The sequence below is a fragment of the Tiliqua scincoides genome, chromosome 2, assembly GCF_035046505.1.
Source record: "Tiliqua scincoides isolate rTilSci1 chromosome 2, rTilSci1.hap2, whole genome shotgun sequence".
NCBI classification, from domain to species: Eukaryota; Metazoa; Chordata; class Lepidosauria; order Squamata; family Scincidae; genus Tiliqua; species Tiliqua scincoides.
In genome coordinates, this window is record NC_089822.1 from 44,773,190 (window position 1) to 44,795,320 (window position 22,131).

Consider the following 22,131-nt stretch of genomic DNA (forward strand, 5'->3'; position numbering starts at 1 on the left):
CTGTATGAAATGAATTTGACACCCCTGATTTAGATAACCTGAGGGCCCAATCTTATCCATCTTTCTAGCACCGATGCAACCCCAAGGTAAGGGAACACTTGTCCCTGTGACTGTCCCCACACTGTAGGATGTAGCCCACATCCTGTTAGCATGGTTGCATCAGCACTGGAAAGTTGGATAGGATTGGACCCTTAAATTAAGACTATCCATGTGACTTTGTCTAGCTGTTGAATACTCTTGTGTCTCCTAAACACAAAGCAGATTATACACAAATTTGTGTTTTGGCTTTCACAATTGTTCAGAAATGCCATTTAATGTGAATAGGATATCTTGTAGCTATATTGATTCTTTCGTAGGAAAAAGTCTTAAGGGCAAAGCTGAAAAAACTCAAATTCATCAAGAAATACATTGATCAGAACTACTGATACTTTACTTTAGGTGTTTTGTGCTGTGCCATTAGGGTAGTACAGAAACAATGAGTACATGCCAGATTTTAGATAAACCTTTTAACTTGAGTATCTGAGTACATTGTGATAGTAAATCAATGTTTAATCTAGCGCTTAGGTTGAAGCCTCATTTGCCTTAGTTTTGATCACACTAATGCTGGCAACATACCTCCATCTGCCTGAAATTTGGGCTGTTCTGTTAGACTATCTGTACTGACTATCTGTACAAATCTGTACAGATCTGGGCGATGTTCTGTTAGACTATCTATACAGAAAGGCAAGAGACTGTGCAGGTACAAATGAGTATATAAAGACTGGCAACATTGGTTGGGTATCATTAGCATATTTAATGGGAGCATAGCTCTTGCCTGGTGGTTATTTGTATATTGTTCAGATAGTATATCTGACTTAAAGCTCTGGTCACAGTACTTCCATTGGTCAATAACATAACATGTTGCAAATAAACTCTTTTGATTAAGGAGAAGATGTGTTTTTTTAATAACATAGGAATTTTATAAATATATTTAAAAAATAATAATTGGAGAAGATTGTTGGAACTACTTTATCTCACTCCCTACACTACCCGCTTTGCTTTTAGTAGGGAAATAATTGGGGTTTCTAAAAACACAAAAAATGCAAAACTGTTTTTGTATTGTCAGCCCAAGGGGGAAAACTATGCTTTTTCTAGCAATAAGTAGCAATATTCAGTCTAATTAACCTTCTTGACACTAGCTGACTTCTTCAGGTGTCAAAAATAGATCTTTAGCTAGGTGCATAATACCTCAGTGTACATTATATCAGGAAAAATTTGTGATGTCATGTAGTGCATTAGATATTTCAGATTTAGGGGTTCGGTTTAAATATTTTAAATAGGTACTTAAGTTTTAGAACCAATGCCATACTACAGTGGATTTTTTTTTATAATTCTCCTATCAATACGCAGGTGTTTGACTTAATTAGCTAACTTGTGGCAAAAGCTTCCAGGAGTGTATTGTGCGTAAGGACTGTTGGAATGGTTTTCAAAGTGTAGGGGGCACAGGAAAACTACAGTTTCCCAACAGTAAAGATGCTGCAGCAGGTGGAGGCAGATGTGTGAATACCACATTCAGACAGAAGATATTGAGCACTGAACTACTCAAACTGCTATACTGCCTATAAAAGCTATAAGAGACAAGGTACACATAGGAGATTCTGGCCTGCCCACAGGATCCCATTCCTGCCTCAACATTTATGATAGTCTTATGCCTTATTCTTTTCTAATGCCTCTGTTGCCTTGAGCCCTCAATCCAAGGATCCTTAAAACACCCAGCTGCAGGCTGTATATGGTATACAGGTATACACACATACAGGTATATGTGAGGATTCTGTATGCCTGCTGAAGAGTGCCCTGCTGATGGCTTGAGTGCCTTGGAAGCTAGAGTAAAATGAGAAGTGCACTCAGGTTCAAAGTTTCAGAAGCATTTCTGTATTATAAAAAGGCTTTTTGTGGAGTACATAGTATCACAATTATTAGAATAAAAACAAAGGAGTGGATTCTTTTTGCATTAAAAGCTTGTACAATATTTATAAAGGAATCTGCATGTAGAGTCAATTTCCTTTGGGGGGATTAAAATTAACTGCTTAATGTACTTAAAATGAGAACTACTGGGAACCACATAAAAAAAAGACTCCCTCATCCCGATGTCTTTTTCAGGGACTGTGATGGAGGAACATGCATGGACACATCCAATATTTTGTATGCTTGGGCAAGAAATGCTCCACCAACAAGACTACCAAAAGGTATGAGATCTTCTGTTCTTTGACATTCCATATGAGTACTGCTAATGTTATGCTTGAAGAATCTGTTCCATGTTCTTCAGTGCACCCAGTTGCTCATCCAAGTAAATTGCTATAGAAAAGCATGTGTCTTTTGAAAGGTGGGAATTTTCATCTTTTTAAAAAAATATGGTCCTGAACAAAATTCACTTTGTAGTTTCTCTGCTGTCTGCCTTGCTGCAGTTGGTGATAACTTTTATGGCTTATGAGTGATGGATTATTGCTGACTTCTGTTTGGTTTGTAGTGGGGCACTGTCAAAATGCTGCTTTTATCTTGCATTACCGCAAGTTCTGTGTTCCATATTCCCACCAACAATGCACTAAGCCACTATTATAAAGAAATACAGATATAATCTTGGGATGGCGTGTCTGTCAACATTTTATTTGATCTTTCTTCTTCTCATAGTCTGGGTGAATGCTGAACTCATGGCTTCAATATTATATTTTCCTTGAAGGGAATGCATTATGAATTATTCCTTTGGCAGAACACGTATGTGAATTGTTGACCTCATTGATATTTTAAAGATATTTGAATAAAAAACTTAAGCTTTTTAATATGGCTGTTTTAAGTTCAGTTTCTTGCATTTGGATGCTATCTACTAAAAATGTATGTGCAGTTTCTTGAATTTCTACTCATATTTTTCACATTAAGGTGTTGGATTCAAAGTTGGCGGAGAAAAAGGTAGCAAATACTTTGTACTCCAAGTACACTATGGGGATGTTAGCGCATTTAAAGGTATGTATGTTCTTCTCATGTTTTATTAAATCATATAGATACTTAAAAATGGGATGAATGGTTGCTTAGTTTATAGATACCGATGGTGTTTTGCTGAATTATAATGAACAAAATGGCAAGAGCTAGCAAATTTGTTGGTAGACTACATTCTAGAAGTTGACTGTGCATTTGTGTTACTTGTAGTTCGCGCTGATCCACATAATAACATATTAATGTGAAATTCTATAAGTTGACATTATCAACAGATTTGTGCATTGTGAACCAGTCTGATTGGTGTTTCAACAGTGATTGTGACTGTTTCATTGTCATTACATCAGGTGAAATGTATGTCCACATGTTTTCAAGTGTTCTCAAAGATCTCTTACAGGTGTACCATAGTGAAGTGTATTTTCAAAAGCTTTAATTTGGTGTTGTCATTCTGTTGTTTAGGGCTCAAAGTCTAGAGCAATCTCAAATCTGTTGGGAGTTAATCCTATCCATGGACCTAATCCTAACTTTCCACCATCGAGAGTAAGGGAATAAACATTTTGTAAAGGGCTCTGTGATTCTCCTCCTCCCCCCACTGCAGGATGCATCACACGGCCTGTTGGCTACATCAGGGCTGGAAAGTTGGATAGGATTGGACGATTGATATGACAAAACTTGTTAACATAAATAGTGGTTTCTTAATGTAGGATCTCCTTTGCATTCTCCTTACTATTCAGAACATTACCTGCATTTCTATATGAAAACAAATGCATTCAACCTGCTCTAGAGTAGACATTACTGTGAACTACAAGCTACTTTTTAAACTCAAAAAGTAGCATCCATAGTTTCCCTTCCCCTGAAGCAAAGAAACTGTGGGTGCTACCCAGGGGTGTAGAAAAGGAGCTTGAAGATGTACTGTGGAAAGTTTTTGAGGGCTAAAAATGGCCCAGTAAAAATCATATGATATGTATAAACCACTGTGGCTGATGAATGTAGGCAACCCAAAAGATAGAGGTAACTGTTTCCAGTGGTTAAGGTAGGATTACAACCTAAATCTTACTGAACATTATGGGCTTACTTCTGCAAAAAGTAAATAACACAGTTTTCAAACACCTCTGTAGATTAAAAATCTCTTATTTAGTTTTTCCATATACAAGTTATGCATTCCTAACCGCTATAGTCTTTGTGGTGCATATTTGGGAAAAGGAATGTTTTCAGTGCAGTGACATATTTGTATTTGTTATCATTTTTTGTTTTTTATTTATTTGATGATGATTTAATGTTGTAAGTTGCTGTAAGAACCACTTGGCAGAACTATGAGGTAGAAGTTTATACACAGGCTGTGTTGCTTAAGAACCTTAGATGGTGGTCAAAGCACAACAAAGAGGCTCTTAATGAGGCAGTTAGGTCTCCCATACCCTGCAGCAAAATGTCTGTTTATGCAACAGAGAGGCTCTGAATGCAAAGAAGAGGCAATCTATCTCAAGTAGCCTGTGCAACTAGCTAGTTTCTGGCAGGGAGTGTCTGTTTACACAATAAAGGCACTAGTTTGTGGTGCATTAACAACCTAATTGCATAACAGTGGGAATCAGATAACCCTGATATCCGTGTCATTAAGTGACACGCACCTGGACTGCCTTTTTATTCTGAAAGGCATTTCAGATACAGTAATAAGATAGGTAGACCCTTTTGTATCGAACTCTGAATAGATCTGTTTACCATGAATTGATTTGGATAATGTCTCATAGATATTCAAAATTTATCCAACTTAAAATTGACTCCATTCCAAATTGATCAGTCCTCTTAACATAGTTGCACGTTTACATCATTTTGAAAGCAATGGAATGCAGTTTCCTTCATCACCTCTTCCTCATTTCCAAACTTCCTGAGGTAGATGATGCTATGGAGAACTTCCAGTGGGTTCCTGATAATACCCTCTCGAGGACTTGGAGCTTCACATCTTATGATTCCCTGCACATTGCTATTCAGGAGCATGAAGTAATATGCAGGATGCATGGAACCATGGAAAATGTAGTTCTTGGTATCCTTGAAAGTTGCAGTCAATGTGCATGATAGTGTTCAGGACCGAAGAATATACTAAAGCATGTGTTGGGAGCCCTTGCTGTTGATCCTTTTATCTCATTTAGTTTGGCAGATCCATTTGATATTGGAGTCATATGGTATATAGCCAAATGTATTGGGGTCAAATATTGCAGTGTTGTGTCAAAACTTGAACTCTGCAAGAAAAGGGTTCCAGTTGTGTGCCTGCACTATTTATATTAGTTGCCTTTCAAATAAGAATTCAACTAGTCCTCAGTCTTTGGTGGTTAAATTGCATTAAACCGTATCGAGTAAAATAAATCTTGACATGAAGTTGCAAAAACTGTTTTTAGCAAAAATTCTCTCAGATATCTCACATTTTTACTGGTTATTCTTTTTCATGCATTGGCAGTTAATGTAAGACGGTGACACAGTGCCATTAAACTTTCTTCTAATAACAACTGCACCTTGTGTTCTTACCTTGTACCTTTTAAGGAATGATAATGGGTTCAGGGTAGATGGGACTCGTCAGCCTAGGAAGGCAGCTCATCTAAGAGAAGGAAACTCTGACCTCAAACCTCCACTGCCTTGTGGCTACATCCAGTTGTGGAAAAGGCTTCAGGAGTCAACCTCGAGGCAAAATCAGGAGCCGGAGTCCCTTAGGCAGTTCATGGCTGAACACAGTCACGTTCTGGCAACTCCTGCGACGCCGCTGGAACCAACCGTATTGGCTTCTGCCTTTCCATTGGACCATTCCAGCGACGTGGAGAGGGGGGATTTGCTGCATGGGTAATAGCCTATCCTCCATACCTTCTTTACCCAGGCTTCGCGCACTGGAGAGGACACTCCAACTTCGCCATATGGCGTCGGCACAACACGGGAAGCAGCAGTTTACCGGTTATAAGTCTTTGCTCGATTGGCGTAGAGCATGACGCCAGGGGCTGCTTCCGACGGTGGGAGAGATCATTGCATCTCATTGGGCAGCTACCGCCCGCCTTAAGCTGGGCAGTCCCCAGCCAGTAAGGTGTTGCCTCGCCACGGTCCGTTAACCTCATGGGGTGCGTGGGGTTTAGGGTGAAAACCGACAAGCGGATCGACAACTCTGCACCATGCAACAGAAAACAGAAAACTACTGCCCTAAAGCTGGGCACCTGGAACGTTAGGACAATGACACCTGGCTTCTCTGATGACCTAGGGATTGTCACTCCCGGATTGGCCTTTTCAGCCACACTAGACACTGTGCCAGAACCATCTTTCAGAGCGCGATACCATAGTCTTTCGAGACTGAAGGTTGCCAATATAATATATATAATGGGTTCTTATTAGGAACTCCAAGAACTCCATTTTGTGAAGGCAGAGATAATAGCACCATTCCACCAAAAACACTGTTGCTACCCAGTGCAGCCTCTGATGAAATTATTTGACATTACAAAGTAACAGGACTGTAGTTGCTCCTCCATCCTGTCAAATTTCCAATATGATAATAAATATTTTAACTTTCTCTTTAACTTTTTCCTTGCTTGCAGCAACTGTTACCCTGCACATGCCTGATCTTGTCTGATCTTGGAAGCTAAGCAAGGTCAGGCCTGGTTGGTACTTGGATGCGAGACCGCCTGGGAATACCAGGTGCTGTAGGCTTATACCATAGTCTTTCGAGACTGAAAGTTGCTAAACATTTTTCCTTGCTTAAGACACCATGCTTTTTGAGACTTGTGCTTTACAGTACATACACTTCTTTTCTTCTGTAATTATCTGGATTTTTTTTTCCCTGTTTGAAGAAATATTCATTGATTTGTTCTTGAATTGCTGTAAATTCACACATGGTCAAGTGTGCCCTACTCGGGGCCCAATCCTAAAGAGTGCATGCTGGCTTACCGCCAGTGTGCGCTGTTGCAAACGTGGCATAAGGCATGTTTGCTGGCTCTAGCACTTGTGAAGCACCGGTGTGAGCCCAGCGCTGGCTGATGCTGGGCTAGTACCAGTGGAGAACCAGAGTTCCACTGCTCAGCAGTCGTCTGGACTGCTGGGCAGTGGAGAGGTGGGCGTGGGGGAGGTGGGGTGGGTAAGGAGGAGGCTTCTGGGGTGAGGGGAGGCGGAGGGAGGGTGGGGAGAGGAGGAGGAGGAGGCATGCCGGGGGAAGGGAGCGGGGTGGAACCTGGATGCAGCAGTAACCATTTTTGGCGCTGCTGCAGCCCCACATGTGTGCAGCTCAGGTTTGGGCTACTCATGATCTCAGCAAGACGGTAGGAAGGAGAGGCCCTCTTCATGGGGCAGCTATGGACTTGTATGTGAGAATTTCTTAACCAGTTCCAGTTTGTTAACCTACATTATGATGTACTGTTCAAGGTTAGGATGAATGTTTCCAGTACAGTTTCTCTCACTCATCTATTTAAAATTGAACCATAGTTAAGAGGGTTAGAAAATATAATTATGGCCTTGACGATTTATTGTTTCAGTGTCTAATGTCTCATGCCTCTAATGCTAAATGTGTAAATGAGTGTCGCCAGGTAGGCTGATTAAAGTGTCCTTGCAGTCAATTCTGAAAGGCAGTGACAGTTAAGGCATTATTAGATGGCTAGAATTTTATAGCCTATTGTTTTTCCTGAAAGTCTGTGTTTGCTGAAGCAAGTGTTGCTTATTCTAATTGAAATTGTGATAATCTAGATACCTATCTTGTGAGAAGGTTTTTGCAGTAAAAATAGAAGATTGTGCAAATTGGGATAGGATGCGTATTAAGCAGCTCAAACACAGACACATTTAGGAACCTGATGTGACATTGCCCAAGTTGAAGATGACAATTTTTAATTCACTTATTCTTCCTTGCTGTAAGGAACGTTACCCATCAGGATTTCAGTGGTGTAGTCTGTTCAGTTGTTGGAATAAAAATGTGTGCAGGTATCAAATGATGCCTTTCAAAGCTGTTGATGATTTTTAAACTGTGTATCCATCTCAACCTTTTAGTAAATTTTCTGCAATGTGTATGTACACGCTATCACTTTTCACATTACTCACTTCCAACTGTGTATAAAAGAGATCTGTTATTAAGTTAATGGCACTAATTACACTATTGTTGCAGAAATGAGACAAAATTAAAATTCATGGTGCATAACTGTTTTGTGTACAAAGATTAGTCTTAATAAGATAACTTACATCTGGTCTTGCATACTTCTGTAAATAAATTAAAAGAGCAAAAAGAGAAAATTCTGGTTTTTTATGAGGATAAGTAAGGTTTGACCTCATTCTTTAAAACTGACCTTATTTTAAATGATAATCTGCTAGTGACATTTATTGACACTCCTCATTATTTTTCCAACAAATTTGATTCATAAGTGTTCCTAAATGGTTAATTTATGGTTACTAAATGGGCTAATAAATGGTTAGTGGAATATGACATTTTACAATTAATCCTTAATTAGAGGCTGTCTCTTTTCTCGTTGCAAAATAGCACTTGAGAGGAATTAGGAAAGCAATTGTTCAATACAGATGTCCTCCTGTACCCATGGATCCAGTTGCTGCTGTTTCAATGATCTGAAATTCAGATTTCTCCCCCCCCCCCTTGCACAAATCACTTATCTGTCTGCAGCCTTCCTATGGCTGTTGCTGGCTCTCTTTGGCTCTTTGCTAACTGCAAGATGGCAGCAAGAACTAGGAAACATTCACAGGAAGTGAGACAGAGAACTGAAAAGAACTTGATGCTTACCAGACAGATCAAAGAGCTTAGTGTCACATTATTTTCAGCCCTCTGCCTCACTTCCTGTGAGTGCTTCCATTGCACAGTTAGCAAAGAGCCAGCAAGACTCAGGAACAGCCACAGCAAGGCTGCAGTCACAAGCAGATAAGTGATTTGCGTGATAGGAGGAATTTTTGAACAGCTTTTTTTAGGATTCCCTTTTATCTGTGGTTTCTGTATTTATGGGGGGCAGGGAATATATCCCCCCTAGATGCGGGTGGGCGCCTGCACTACAATTTTGTCTACAGTAGATAAAAGTTGAGTATCGTAATCTGGAGTGATTGGGAGCAGAAGGATTTCTGATTTTTCTGGATTTTGGAATATTTGCATAAACATAAGCTATCTTGGGAATGGAACTGAAGTCTAAATAAGAAATTCATTATGTTTCATATCCACCTCATACACATAGCTTGAAAGTAATTTTATACAATATTTTGTTTTAAATATTATACAATATTTTTCTGCATGAAAAACAACTTCTTCCCTTTGCTAGATGAGACAATATTAAAACCAGGGTTGGGGCAAGATACTGGGAAGCAGAGCTTAAGCACACAGCCCTGAGACTGCTTGCCACTGCACAAGGAGAAGTTGAAGGTGAGCAAACAGGAAATGTGGTAGCTGCACATAAGGCAGCTGCCACCACCACTCTGATTAACTAGGGCTTAAAGCTTTCTCAAAGTGGGAGGGGGAGGAGGCGTTTCCTCGGTCCAGGAAAGTGCTTGGTTGTTGCATGTTGCCCAAAATCTCCCACTTGCCAGAGCGGAGCAGCCCCAGTCAGCCAGGGAGTTGCAGCTTCTTCTTCCTGCTTCCAACTGCCTGGCTGGCCAGCCAGCACCGTATGCGCCAAGAGCTGGCTTCTTTTGCTGGGTAGTGCCCCACATGCTTTCTGCCCCGTCCAAGGTCATGTCAGCTCTCAAAGTTATGAATTACAGAGCATTCCGGTTTGTGGAATTTGGATAAGGGGTAATCAACCTGCACTTAAAACTGTTCAATAGTAATTTTAATGAGTAATATTTCACTTATTTGCACAAAATAGTCAAGAAATTTATTTCTATCATTTAAAAAAATAACTAATGCTAGTACTATAAACTTGATTTTAGGGGATTTCAATTTTATAAACCTTTAATGTATCTCTTTGAGTGGCAGTTATCATTTATTTATGTTGCTGATCGAAGAATTAGAAGTTGATATGCGTATCACAATGGATTTTGTTATATATTCTCTGCAATCCAGAAGTGCTATTATACCACACTAGTAAGCACAGCTTCTTGTTTGATCTCTGTTGGAAACTCTGCATAGAGAATTAGCTTTGAAAAGAACCTGCTTCTGAGAGCAGATGAATATATTTTCCTTTCTTGGCCACAGGGCAAATGGAAGCTAATAATTTATTTGTCCTGGAGCAATGTGTACTTGCTCTCTAGCTAAAATGCAAAATCAAAGAAATTATCCTAGACTGAGTGACAAATGGAGAAGACGATTTTAAGATGGTGTGTAAGAATTGTATTGTCTTTCAGCAGTCTGCTTAGCTGATGCAGCACTTGCCCCAAAAGCAAATGTAATGATTCCATTTCTTCTGGCTTATCAAACCTACTGAGTGGAGAGCTCGTTAGGCATGACCATTCTGGGAAGTGGGGCATATAAGAGAGAAAGCAGGCCGATCTGTAGGGGGATTTGGTTGATGTGAAGGGAAGTTTTTGTTGATGCATCATAAGAGGATTTAACACAAGGAGTCTAGTGTATTACTGCTGCGCATATAAAAAAAATTAAGAAGACTTAGTAACTGATCTCTTGTGCCAGTCTGGAAGTCTAGACCAGACTTTGCTTTTGCTTTAGCACAGCAAACACGTTTCCTGAAGTACACAATGGTTTAAAGGTAGCAAAACAATTTTCCTTTGGCTTTACGCATAATGGCTACCTTATTCATTGATCAGTGCTCTTATTCTAGATGCAAAGGCACCTGTACCTGGTTGCTTGACCCTAACCGTATGAGTGCTACAATTTTGCAGTCTATAGTGAACCCTCAATGTAGCAAACTAATGAAGGGAAGGAGTATCTGTTAATGCCAAAAATCAATGACATTCAGACACCCCTTTCCCCCATTTAAGCTAAACTAGCCTGTTACCTTAAAAGGTTCCCTCAGCGCTATTACTCTGTGCTCCACCAGTATAGGAATAAAAGATGCCTCCATTCCTAAAGCACCTTGGTGGAGAGTGGAGTAGTAACTTAGGGGTTTAGTGGACTAGCGTCGGGAACGACTTCCCCATAAATGTTTCTTCATGTTTGGAAACATGAAAAAGCCTGAAGGTGACAGGTCAGGAGGAATATGTGGGATGGGGCAGGAGTTCGTAGCCACAATTGCACACAAAAGTGACTGTTTCTGCAGCTTGGTGTGCAGGTGCATTGTCAGCTAGCAGTAACACACCTTTTGACAGCAGACCACATATTTTTTTTCCTTGACAACATCCTGTAAGTTTTGTAGCAAGTTCCTGTAGTACAACCCTGTTGTTGTTGACTATTTTTGTAAGTAATCTGTCAATATTAACCTTTGTTGTCCTAAAACACAGACAATATGACCTTACTGGTTGAATGTTGCACCTTAGCCTTTTGGGGGATGGGACATGTTTCCATGTTTTGCTCATTTCTTTGTTTTCAGGGTCATGTGGATATAACCAGAATTCATTGGCCACTAATCGGTTTTAGTCCTTCTCATTCTTGTGGTGTTGGTCCAAAAGGCTTTGTGTGTATTCCACGTGTTACTGTTTTTAGAAAGGGATCAGCAACCTGGGAACCCACCATGTGGCCAGTTTACTCATGTGTAAGATGTCATGCTATCGGTTGCAGACTGATCCCCTACTAATGTTCACCTCCCTAGCTAAGAAATAATGAGGCACATGTCTGTGTTCAAGCGCTAGCTGTCCAACTTTTGTCACCGCACTTGGTTCTATGGTGGTTGATGGACTGCCTTCTCTTTGGTCATTCTATAGACTGGTGTGACCATATTTGAATTCTCATTTCCATCATTTGACCATCTCATATGATAGACATTCCCCATCATACACAGCTGACATCTCTTCATGGATTGCTTGCATAGAATTCCCTTGAAGATGGAGAAACCACATCATGGTTTGATGCTTAATTTTGTTCAGCACGACACCTTCACCTACTCTAGTCGTTCTAACTCCAGTTTAACAGGGCTTGTAATGATAAGAACTAGCATGCATATTATAAAGATCCCCACTTATAATTGGGTAAAATTACAGTTCTCTAGCACACCTACAACATGGTGAGGGTAAGAACTTTTCAGTTCTGCTTGTCACTTTAGGTGGAGAATGCTTCAGTGCAAAAGAATTTTAAGTAGCTAGTCTTGATGTACTTGTAGTTTTGGTTCAATCAGTCCTCAAAAATTTGTCATGAACCCAAAGAACAAGTAATTAAAGTTTGCAAAAGAAATTTCTTTGAACAATGCTTTCAGAAACAGAGTAAAAACACACACATTTGAATGCCTTGCATTGTTTTGCAGAAACAGCAGCCTATTCTTTAGAGCAGTCACACTTTTAGCGCCAGGACCCACTTTATAGAATGAGAATCTGTCAGGACCCACCGGAAGCGATGTTATGACCAAAAGTGACATCAAGCATCATCAAGCAGGGAAATTTTAACAATTCTAGGCTGCAATCCTACCAGGAATAAGTTCCTTTACTATCATTGTGAAAAGCATATACACAATCGCATGTTAAAAGTACAGATCTGTAACATTTGTCCCAAATGCAATGGTAGCAGCAAGACTACTATATTAAAAATAAAATATTGAAATGAATGGAGACCCCCCTGAATTGGCTCGCGACCCATCTAGTGGGTCCTGAGTTTGAGAAACACTACTTTAGAGAAAGTGACTTTACTTTCTAGTCATCCAGGGTGATTTTCAGGTAGATATTCTACACATTGATACAGTTAAGGCCATTTGCCAAGCAGGCACTTTTGGTGCTATTGGAACAATTGCAGGCTGATGAATTCAGTACAGACTAAGGTGTTAGCTTTCCTTCTAACCTTCTGTTGCTAACAGCACTTTCCTCTCTTTATTCTTCCTTGTGCTCAGTGTCTCCTCTTGGGGCTATAGTTTATTTTCCAGACTCAACTCAATATCTCAGCATGGCCAGTGTGCATATTTCTTTAAATGACCTTTGCAGAGGGGCAGTTGTCAACTCAATCTCACCTTTGTTTGCACAGAATAAATGATACCTTAAATTATTTACTACCACTTTAGCAATTTTATAATTGTATAAACAAGACATGTGAATATCTCCATTTGTTCATTAAGTTGTCAGTCAAATCTTCGAACTGAGAGAAATCTTCCTGGACTTCTCTGTTGGCACTTAGAATTTTGAGGGTGCTTCCCTTTTCCTGTAGATATGTAAGCTGTATCCTGTTCAGCTTGTGAGAGCTCCACAACCAGTTGTGCCAATAGCAGATACTGTTTTCTGAGTTGTACAGACTTTAGTGCCATATTTCTGGAACAGTAGGAACCTGATCTACGCAGAATGCTAAGTTCGTGATGAACACATCACTGTCCCCCCCAAGTTAAATGTTGCTGCTTACAGGCCCCCTAGAGTGATAACTATGAAACATACTGTTTTAAATCTGTACACATATAGCCCCTACAGCAGAGGGATGTGTCTCTGTCTACCCTGATCTCTGTTGGAGAGACTAAAGCTTATGGTAGTGACAGCTCAGCCTCCCCTGTGATTGCACAATCACTCAGAAACTGGGTGGTGCATATAATCACGGGGGGGGGGGGGTGAGCCATTGTTGCCTCAAGCTCTAGTCCTTCCCTGTATGGAAGACTATTTCATTGGAGGCAGGTGAGGCTCTGAAGCTATTTTCATTGGAACAAGACTGGGGAGGTAGAGCTTCATTGCTCATCACTGGAAAAAATGTTTTCTTCTAAGGATCTTGCAGTCTTTCACCAGTTAAAGATGCATTGAAGATGGACGAATAGAAAATTTTTCATCTTTTTTTTGTCTTAATAATAAGCTTCAGAAGTATCAGCTTCTGGGAGAATAGCAAACTGGTTCTAGTTTTCCTTGACCAAGACTAGATAACTGCTTGACCTGCTAAGCAGTGAAATATTGAGCTGTTAAACAACAGTGACATATATACCCAAAAAGTGTTGGACACACTAAGATTGGGGAGAAAAGTTCAACATTGTTGTTAGAATACTAATTTGTTTCCAGGTGTTGTATTTAACTTCAGATAACTGAATTTCAAGTTAAAAGGCGTGTTTTCCCAATTTGTGATGTTCATTTTCATTGCTTATTTTGAATGTCTTTAATAGTACTTTTTATGACAAGTGTATATATAGTGCTGAGGAGGAATACTTCTGTTTTGAATGCTTTTTAATTATGCCTTCTTGCTTCAAATATGGCATTACTCTTTTTTATTTCACTTCCCTTGAAAAATTACTACTGTTAAGATTTTAAAAATATAATTACTATCAAGCTTCTCTGATACAGTACATTAAACTAATTGCTCATCGCATTACCCCATTGAAAGATATTTTGATGCAAATGCAACATCATCACTGGCAGAGCAGAGTGACTTTATAAGATGCAAAGAAAAACTTGTTTGAGCTTGACACATAGTTTGTTAGACACTGTTATGCAGTACCACTTAATTGTCCGAGTTAAAAACTAGCAAAAGAAAATGCCCAAGCTTAAATCTCCATTTTAATATTTTATGTAGATAAACACAAAGACTGTTCTGGTGTCACTTTACATCTGACTAATCAAAGGTAAGTATTGCAAACATCATTCTTTTTGCTCTAAAAGTAATTCATATCTTTCCTTATAGAGAAGAAAGTGAACTTGTCACAGACTTTATGGCAAAGGAACTAAACCCATTAGCAAGATCTGATTTATTATTAAGCAAAAACTCTGATTATTAAGAGCCCAATCCTTTCCAAGTTTCCAGCACTGATGCAACTGCAATACAACTGTGAGGAAAGGAAACAAATGTTCCCTTACCTGACTGCTTCCCACTGTAGGATGCAGTGCACATCCCCTTTGGCATGGCTGCATCAGTGCTGGAAATTTGGAAAGGATTGGGCTCCCAGTGTAATTTTTTTTAAATCAAGTATTTTCTCTACCCTGATCTGAATATACTTCTAAAATTGGGGAAAAGGAAAGTTGGAGTGAGAAATAACTATTGTTACTGTGGGGGCAGGGGGGGCAGAGAGACATGTTTATAGTAGTTCAGCATTGGTGTAGAGCTAAAATGAATATCACCCACACTTTTAAATTACTGATAATTTTTCCTCTCCATTTCTCATTTTTAAAAGTTTGTTCTATTCATCTTACCTTTCTCTGCCCATACCATTTTGATGGTGATTATATTGGTCCTGATCACTTGGATGATCATGATGACCTATGAAGCTTCCTGGGTGACCTTGGGCCAGTCACTATCTCTCAACCTGGCCAACCTCCCAGGGTTGTTTGTAAGGACAAAAGGAACTGTGTACACTACCCTGACTTTCTTGGAGGAAGGGCGGTATAAAAATCAGAAAAATAAAACAAATAAAATTAAATAATATATATGGGGTTTTTTTGTAGGCAGCCTATGATTGCTGGCATGTATCTTATGATGTCCGTGTCTACTGTTATACCTCCTGGGGAAAAAGGTAAGTGAAAACTTTATAAAACAGCAACAACAAACCTAATTTGTAAACCAGCCTGTTTTCTTTGAAGAATACAGTTTCACAGAGGGTATGTTATAAAAATATAGGTACAATACTAGAAGCAGCGTATTTTGTATAAAAATCTCAGTAAAGGAGGTACAAACTAGGTGTGTGGTTCTCAAACTTTTAGCACCAGGACCCACTTTTTAGAATGAGAATCTGTCATGACCCACAGTGATGTCATGACATAGTGACTACAGTGTTGGATTCGGATATGGGAATCCTGGTGTCAGATCTTTCTCAGCCTTGATTGCAACTGAATCATTTTAGACTAGAGACAAGTATGTGCATCTCAAAAGGCTTTTAATGAGATGAATGGTCAGTGTCTTGACTGAGGGTTAGGATAAAAAAGATTTAAATAGGAGTCCATAAGATGAGATTATTGCTTTAGTAGAGGCACATAGGCATTCTTAGCAGCTGCTCATAGCAGGTTGCCGTAATAATAATAAATAATAAACTTTATTTTTATCCCGCCCTTCTCCCCAAAGGGACCCAGGGCGGCCGTAGACCAGTAGTTCTCACGCATCTAGCAGCGGGACCCACTTTTTAGAATGAGAATGTCAGGACCCACCAGAAGTGATGTCATGACTGAGACTGACATCATCAAGCAGGGAAACTTTTCACAATCCTAGGCTGCAATCCCATCCACACTTACCCAGGAGTAAGTCCCATTTTCTATCATTGTTAAAAATATATACTTAGTAGCCTATTCATGGTAGAGATCTGTAACATTTTCCCAATATGTCACATACCATGGTAGTATCAAGTTACATACCATGGTTAGCATCAAGTTTATTAAATTAAAATATTGAAATAAGTGTGGATCCACCTGGAATTTGCTTGTGACCCACCTGGTGGGTCCTGACCCACAGTTTGAGAAACACTGAATTAGGGTATGAGTATATTTCATTGTTATAAACATTAAATCTGTGCTGTTGAATTCTTTGGAACCCTTCTTGCCCAAAAGTAGTTGTTTGGAATATGATCATCAAGGTATGATATGTCTCTGCAAAGTTCTGTATGCTTGACTGTCCTGTTCATGTCTTTGTAAGGAGTGATACTTTGTATGCGAAGAAGAGGCAGCTTTGTTCATTTCATTTCATTTAAGTGGAGTGGCTCTTGAGAACGATGCTTGAATGAAAGTTTCTATAAAAATGTCAGATACAACTGTGTCCAGTGTATTTATACATGCATGGGCAGTGCCAATAATGAGCTATTTTTACTCTACTTTCGCATTGATTAAATTTCAACTAGCTGTTAAAACTTCGATATGTAAATATCATTTCTCCTAATTTTTAAAATCTATTTTCCTTAACAGTGGTTAATGCTGATATTGCTTGCCATTACAAAATGTACCCAATGCACCTGTTTGCCTACAGAGTGCACACCCATCACCTAGGTAAGTTTTTTTTTCATGTATTGATCACTGTCTTTTCTAATTGGTTTAGCTGAAAGGCAAGTTGGCCTATAATGTCTCGATTAGAACCCCAAAGCTTATTGATTTATTTAAATCTGAAGAGAGGCTGTCATACAATCGAAACATGATAAAACAGCAATTTAAGAATGCTAAAACTAATTTACACCCAGCCACTAAAAGCCCTTCTGATACGCCCCAGACAATGCTTATACTTTCCCCAAGGAGGATGGTGCTTTGACACTTGTAAAGCAGCCACAGAGAATGCTTCTAATTATAGTATTAGTGCAAAGTTGGCATCAATGGGCCAGTACTATTAGCTCAACTCTGAGGGGGCAATGTGAGATAGGCTGTTTTTGTTTTCCTGCTTCCGGGGCTGGAGGGCTGGTTTCCCCCCCCCCCCCACACACACATTCTAGAGTCACTTTTGTTTTTCACCTTCTAGCACATTTTCCCTGCTAGCACTTTTCTCTTGAGCTCAAAGTTATTAAAGATGGTGGCCTCAATGCATTTGAATTCTGGCAGAAACATGGCAGCCTCCATATGGTAAAAAAATGGCTACCTCCATGCGTTTGAGTTCTAGCCGTCATTTTGTTTGTTTTTTAACCAGGCTAGTAGCATGCTAGTGACTTCACTTCCTGCTGTTACCTAGACAAAAAACAAACACAGCCATATTGTAGGAGAGGAACTGGTGGTCATATGCAGGACCAAAGCCTTTTAGGCCCAAATCCTAATCAACTGTACAGCACTAGCATAGTGGTGCCAATGGGAGGTGTGCTGCATCCTGCAGTTGGAGGCACTCACGGAGACCTCCTCTAAGTAAAGGAATATTTGTTCCTTTACCTTGGAGCTGCGTTTCCCTTATGTCGGTGCTGGAAAGTGGGTTAGGATTGTGCCCTTAGGGTGTGCATTTGACTAAAACTGCAACCAATAAACCAGTTTTTTGTAATTACTTTGAATTGTCCTTCAGGCATGAAAATGGAAAATCACATGCAGTGTAGTTGCAACAGACTAGGAAAATCATTCATAAATGTATGACATTAATACAGTAATAATTTTATATTACAGGCAAAGTAGTTAGTGGGTATAGAGTTAGAGATGGTCAGTGGACATTGATTGGCAGACAGAGTCCTCAATTGCCACAGGTATGTTTGTCTTGCTCTGTGATATTTTGGAGTGGCTAACTGAGAATTTAATATGCCATGTTTCATGTTACTCACGAGTGTATTTTCTGTGTATTACAAGTATTGTGTCTTTGCACTTGTAGGATAAGCCTGGAAAGAGTGAATTCATTTGAGGTGAATGAATTCAATTAGCACAAACTTAGGTTCCCCACTTGTAAAATGTGGATAATTGTGACTGGAATCTAAAGACCTGCATCAGGCTTGTGAAAGAGCTTTCCAACTACTCTGACTTTCTCTTTTTGTATATCACATCTTCATTCTGCATAACACCCTGCCTTTTGCAGTGCCCCTCAGTTTCAAGGTGGGTTTTTGTTTTGCCATGGGGTGCTGTACAGTAAAAACAAATCCAGAGGATCCTTGGAGGAACATACCTAACTGAGTAAATCCTTGAATCCTGGCTCTTACCATTAAAAAAAAAAATACTTGCAGCTACAGGTCCAGCCTTTTTATACACTGATTTTTTATACACAGATTTGACTCAACACGAATGGCCGCTGCAAATGAGAAGGAATGTGTTGATCCCTGGAGAAGGGGTAAAATGCATCCCTTTAAAATCAGTTTAAAAAACTGAATAGTCCTTTAACAATAGCCTCCTTAATGAGAGGGGGGGCAGCTGGCTGACAATCCATCAATCCTTCTCTCTCCAGGAGACCCCTCCCTTCCCCCTGAGCATGTGAAAGAAAGGTGATCACTTTGCATTGGTGAAAGGAGGGGCTGAGTGAGGCGCCTTTGTAAGCTCTTGGAGGAGGACTGATTGATGGATTGTCTTTGACCCTTATCTTACATCACAAAGGTCAGCAAGGCTGTTTTTAAATCACTGGAGCAAAGAAACAGTTTTTTAAAATGGATTTGCTAAAGTGCGTTTTTTGCCATCCACATGAGTGCTTGGAATGGAACCCACTCAAATAATGAGGCTCAACCTGTATATTCAAAGTTTAATTTAACTTAGACATGACTGGCTAAACCTATGATACATTCCTAATATAACTGAATTCCCTGCATGTTTACTGAGAACTAACTACCATTGAATTAATGGACTTTCTCCCAAGTTTGCATAGGACAAAACACTAAATACTCTTATATAGGGTTAAATGACTAGAGTATTTTAATTCAGAAATGTCGGAGAGGTTGTTATAATTTGAGTTTCAGTCAGATAACTATAATATGGCAGGCATTGTGATGCTGAGTTGTTCCAGTAATAAAGAATATACCATCAGAAATGCTTTGCTGCATCATTTTGGTTCAAAGATGTGTCATGTTATACTGTTAAAACTGACAATACTTTATTTGTATAGTGCTTTTAAAATTTTCAGAGTGGTGAACTTAAGACAACAAATGTTTTAAAACAACAAAAATATTTTAAATCTAAAGTCAAGAAACACAATAAAACACTGGAAGAGCTCTTCCTAAACATTGGAAGACTGTATACCAGTGTCACAGCATGGTCAGGTGAAAGTCCCTTACAAATTAAGATGAAGTAAGGATGTCTTAAGGGCTTGCTCCAAAGTAGTCCAGTGTGGAGGCTTAATGCATGAGAGGCAAGTCATGAATCCTGGTCTGAGATGCAGATGTCAATGTCCAATTAGGTTCATATCAGCACAGGGGGTCTTTGAGGTAGCTCGGCCCTAGGCTGTATAACTCTTAAATAGTCATAACCAGTATTTTAAACTGGGCCTAAAAATAACTTGACAACTAATGTAAGATGATGATGATGATGATAATGATAATAATAATAATAATAATAACTTTATTTTTACCCTGCCTTTCTCCCCGAAGGGACTCAAGGCGGCTTACAACAGGTTAAAACAGATTAAAAACATAATTTAAAACATAATAACACATATCATAAAAACAGCAGTCAGATAAAAAATAGTCAGGTAAAAAGAGCATAGAGCAGCAAATCATAAAAGAATCAGGCCTGTAAAAGATGTTGAAAGATGCTAAAAAGGCTGAGAACTCAGAAGGCTTGTTTAAACAGAAGGGTCTTCAGGCCTCGCCAAAAAGTCTCAAGAGAGGAGCCATTCTTAAGTCAAGGGGAAGGGAGTTCCATAGCGTTGGTGCCACGACTGAGAAAGCCCTATTTCTTGCCACCACTCCACATACCTCCCTAGGCGGTGGCACTTGTAAAAAGGCCTTCTCTGATGACCTAAGAGAACAAGCCAGATTGTATGGGAGTAGGCGATCTCTGTAATTTAAAAGATGTAATTTAGATAGATGTAATTTAGACAGTGCGTTTATCTCCTACCAGCAATGTGTCAGTTGCCCCTGGAACCAACTGAATTTTCCAAACTGTCTTCAAAGGCAACTGCACATCTAGTACATTACTGTAGTCTAATTTGAATTTAACTAGCGCATGAAGGCAGGTCTGCTTTTTCCATGTTAGAGCCCCAATCGGTGTCACATGGACATTCAGAGAGAGCATCAGATCTAGGAATAGCCCCCCTCCCTCTACAAACCTGTATCTTCCGGGTGAATGAAACTCCATCAAGGACAGGTTACATTTCTCCACCCAGCCATTTTTAGCAAACAGTACCTCAGTTTTTCTGGATTTAGTTCAGTTTCAGTTGGTTAATTTTCATCTAAACCACAGCTGCCTCCAGACTCCAGTCCCTCCAGGGTTTGGTTCACAAAATGAAAAGTCAAATTGGGTGTCATCCTCATACTGGTGAAATCCTATAATCCAGATTATCTCACTTAAGAATTTCATACTTGTCAAAAGTTATGGGGTCACTATGGAACACTGTGGTTCCAAAGTTTTTTTTTGTATAGAACATGTGGAACCCCATAAACCAAGGAGGAAGAACAAAAGTTGTCCAACACACCTTCTGAATAGAAACTTTCAGGAAGTACTTGAGCTACTGGATCACTGTGCCTCCTGGTCCCAGCCAAGCAAGTTGCCCTCAAGGGTGCCATGGTTGTTAATATTGAAGTGCTGCGAGTTCCAGGATAATCAACAAGATTACAATTCTCCTGTATTTGCACCACAAGGTGGTGGCAAATACATCAGTCCAAACTTTAAATCCAGACTGCTGTTTTTTTATCTGAATCTCATCTAGAACCTGAAGCTCTGTTGCCATCCCACATTCTAATCTGCCTAGCAGTTATGTATTTGATACTGACTACAGCTGTTTAAGTCAGATGAACCCAGTGTAGATTTCTTTAGGAGAAATCAAAACCACCACTTTCATTACAGAAGGAGCTTTTCACCACCTCCAAGATCCTTGGTTCCAAATTTCTTCTGGTAACTGTAATTACATGCCAGAAGGACCCAAGTGCACATGTGGTCAACTATATTCCAGTAGCCTGACCACATCTTCAGGCTGAATATTCTGAAAGGTTTGCAAAGTAATTGGATGAGATGGCACATTGGCTGCATTCAGTTTCACTTATGTCAAAGCAAAGTAGATACACCTCCTCTACTGCTTGTACAATCCATTTTCACTTAGGGCAAATGAAATGGAGCAGGCTGGGAGAGTCAAGATTATTGTCGGAATGAATAGGTCATGAGATGGGAAAAAACTCTTAGTCACAGAATATCATGAAACGCTACTGACTCCATCTAGGATTACTGCTCATCTTTAGAACCATCTATTACATTGTTATCTAATAAGAATGGGGGAAAGAATCTCTTCATATAGATTAACCTTGTTTTTGTTGGCAACCTTCAGTCTCGGAAGACTATGGTATCGCGCTCTGGCTGGTGGTTCTGGCACAGCATCTAGTGTGGCTGAAGAATGACTGGAATCCTGCATGTATACTTGGGGTTCCCCCTGTATGCACGAAGAGCAGTCTCACTTCTCTGAGCCGCTTTGTGTCTTATAAGGAAGATTTGTGTGTTCAGTGTATTTACCTGCTACACATTGTAGAACTGTCCTTGCAAAGTAAAACAGAACTCAGCCTGTGACTATTTACCTTGCCACTAAGTCAGTCATACAAAGTTCAGCAGATTCCATAGCAACCATGATGTCCAGCGTGATTCATCCTGTAGAACTAAATCAAATGAAAGTGGGTGGAAAAACAGATACTGTATCTGTTGGCAACCTTCAGTCTCGAAAGACTATGGTATCGC

The 22,131-nt window shown here is 39.7% G+C and overlaps 1 protein-coding gene across 6 annotated transcripts in view; it reads left to right on the plus strand.

Moving 5' to 3' along the window:
* The window catches only part of PAM (peptidylglycine alpha-amidating monooxygenase), a 171,481-nt gene that overhangs the window by 98,080 nt on the left and 51,270 nt on the right, over window positions 1-22,131 (plus strand). For all 6 annotated transcript variants that reach the window (XM_066614797.1, XM_066614801.1, XM_066614802.1 and 3 more), the window contains exons 6-11: window positions 2,140-2,225; window positions 2,914-2,997; window positions 14,474-14,522; window positions 15,340-15,407; window positions 16,783-16,863; window positions 17,947-18,023. In XM_066614797.1, coding sequence (XP_066470894.1) covers window positions 2,140-2,225; window positions 2,914-2,997; window positions 14,474-14,522; window positions 15,340-15,407; window positions 16,783-16,863; window positions 17,947-18,023 — 445 coding nt within the window. The remainder of the gene's footprint in view (window positions 1-2,139; window positions 2,226-2,913; window positions 2,998-14,473; window positions 14,523-15,339; window positions 15,408-16,782; window positions 16,864-17,946; window positions 18,024-22,131) is intronic.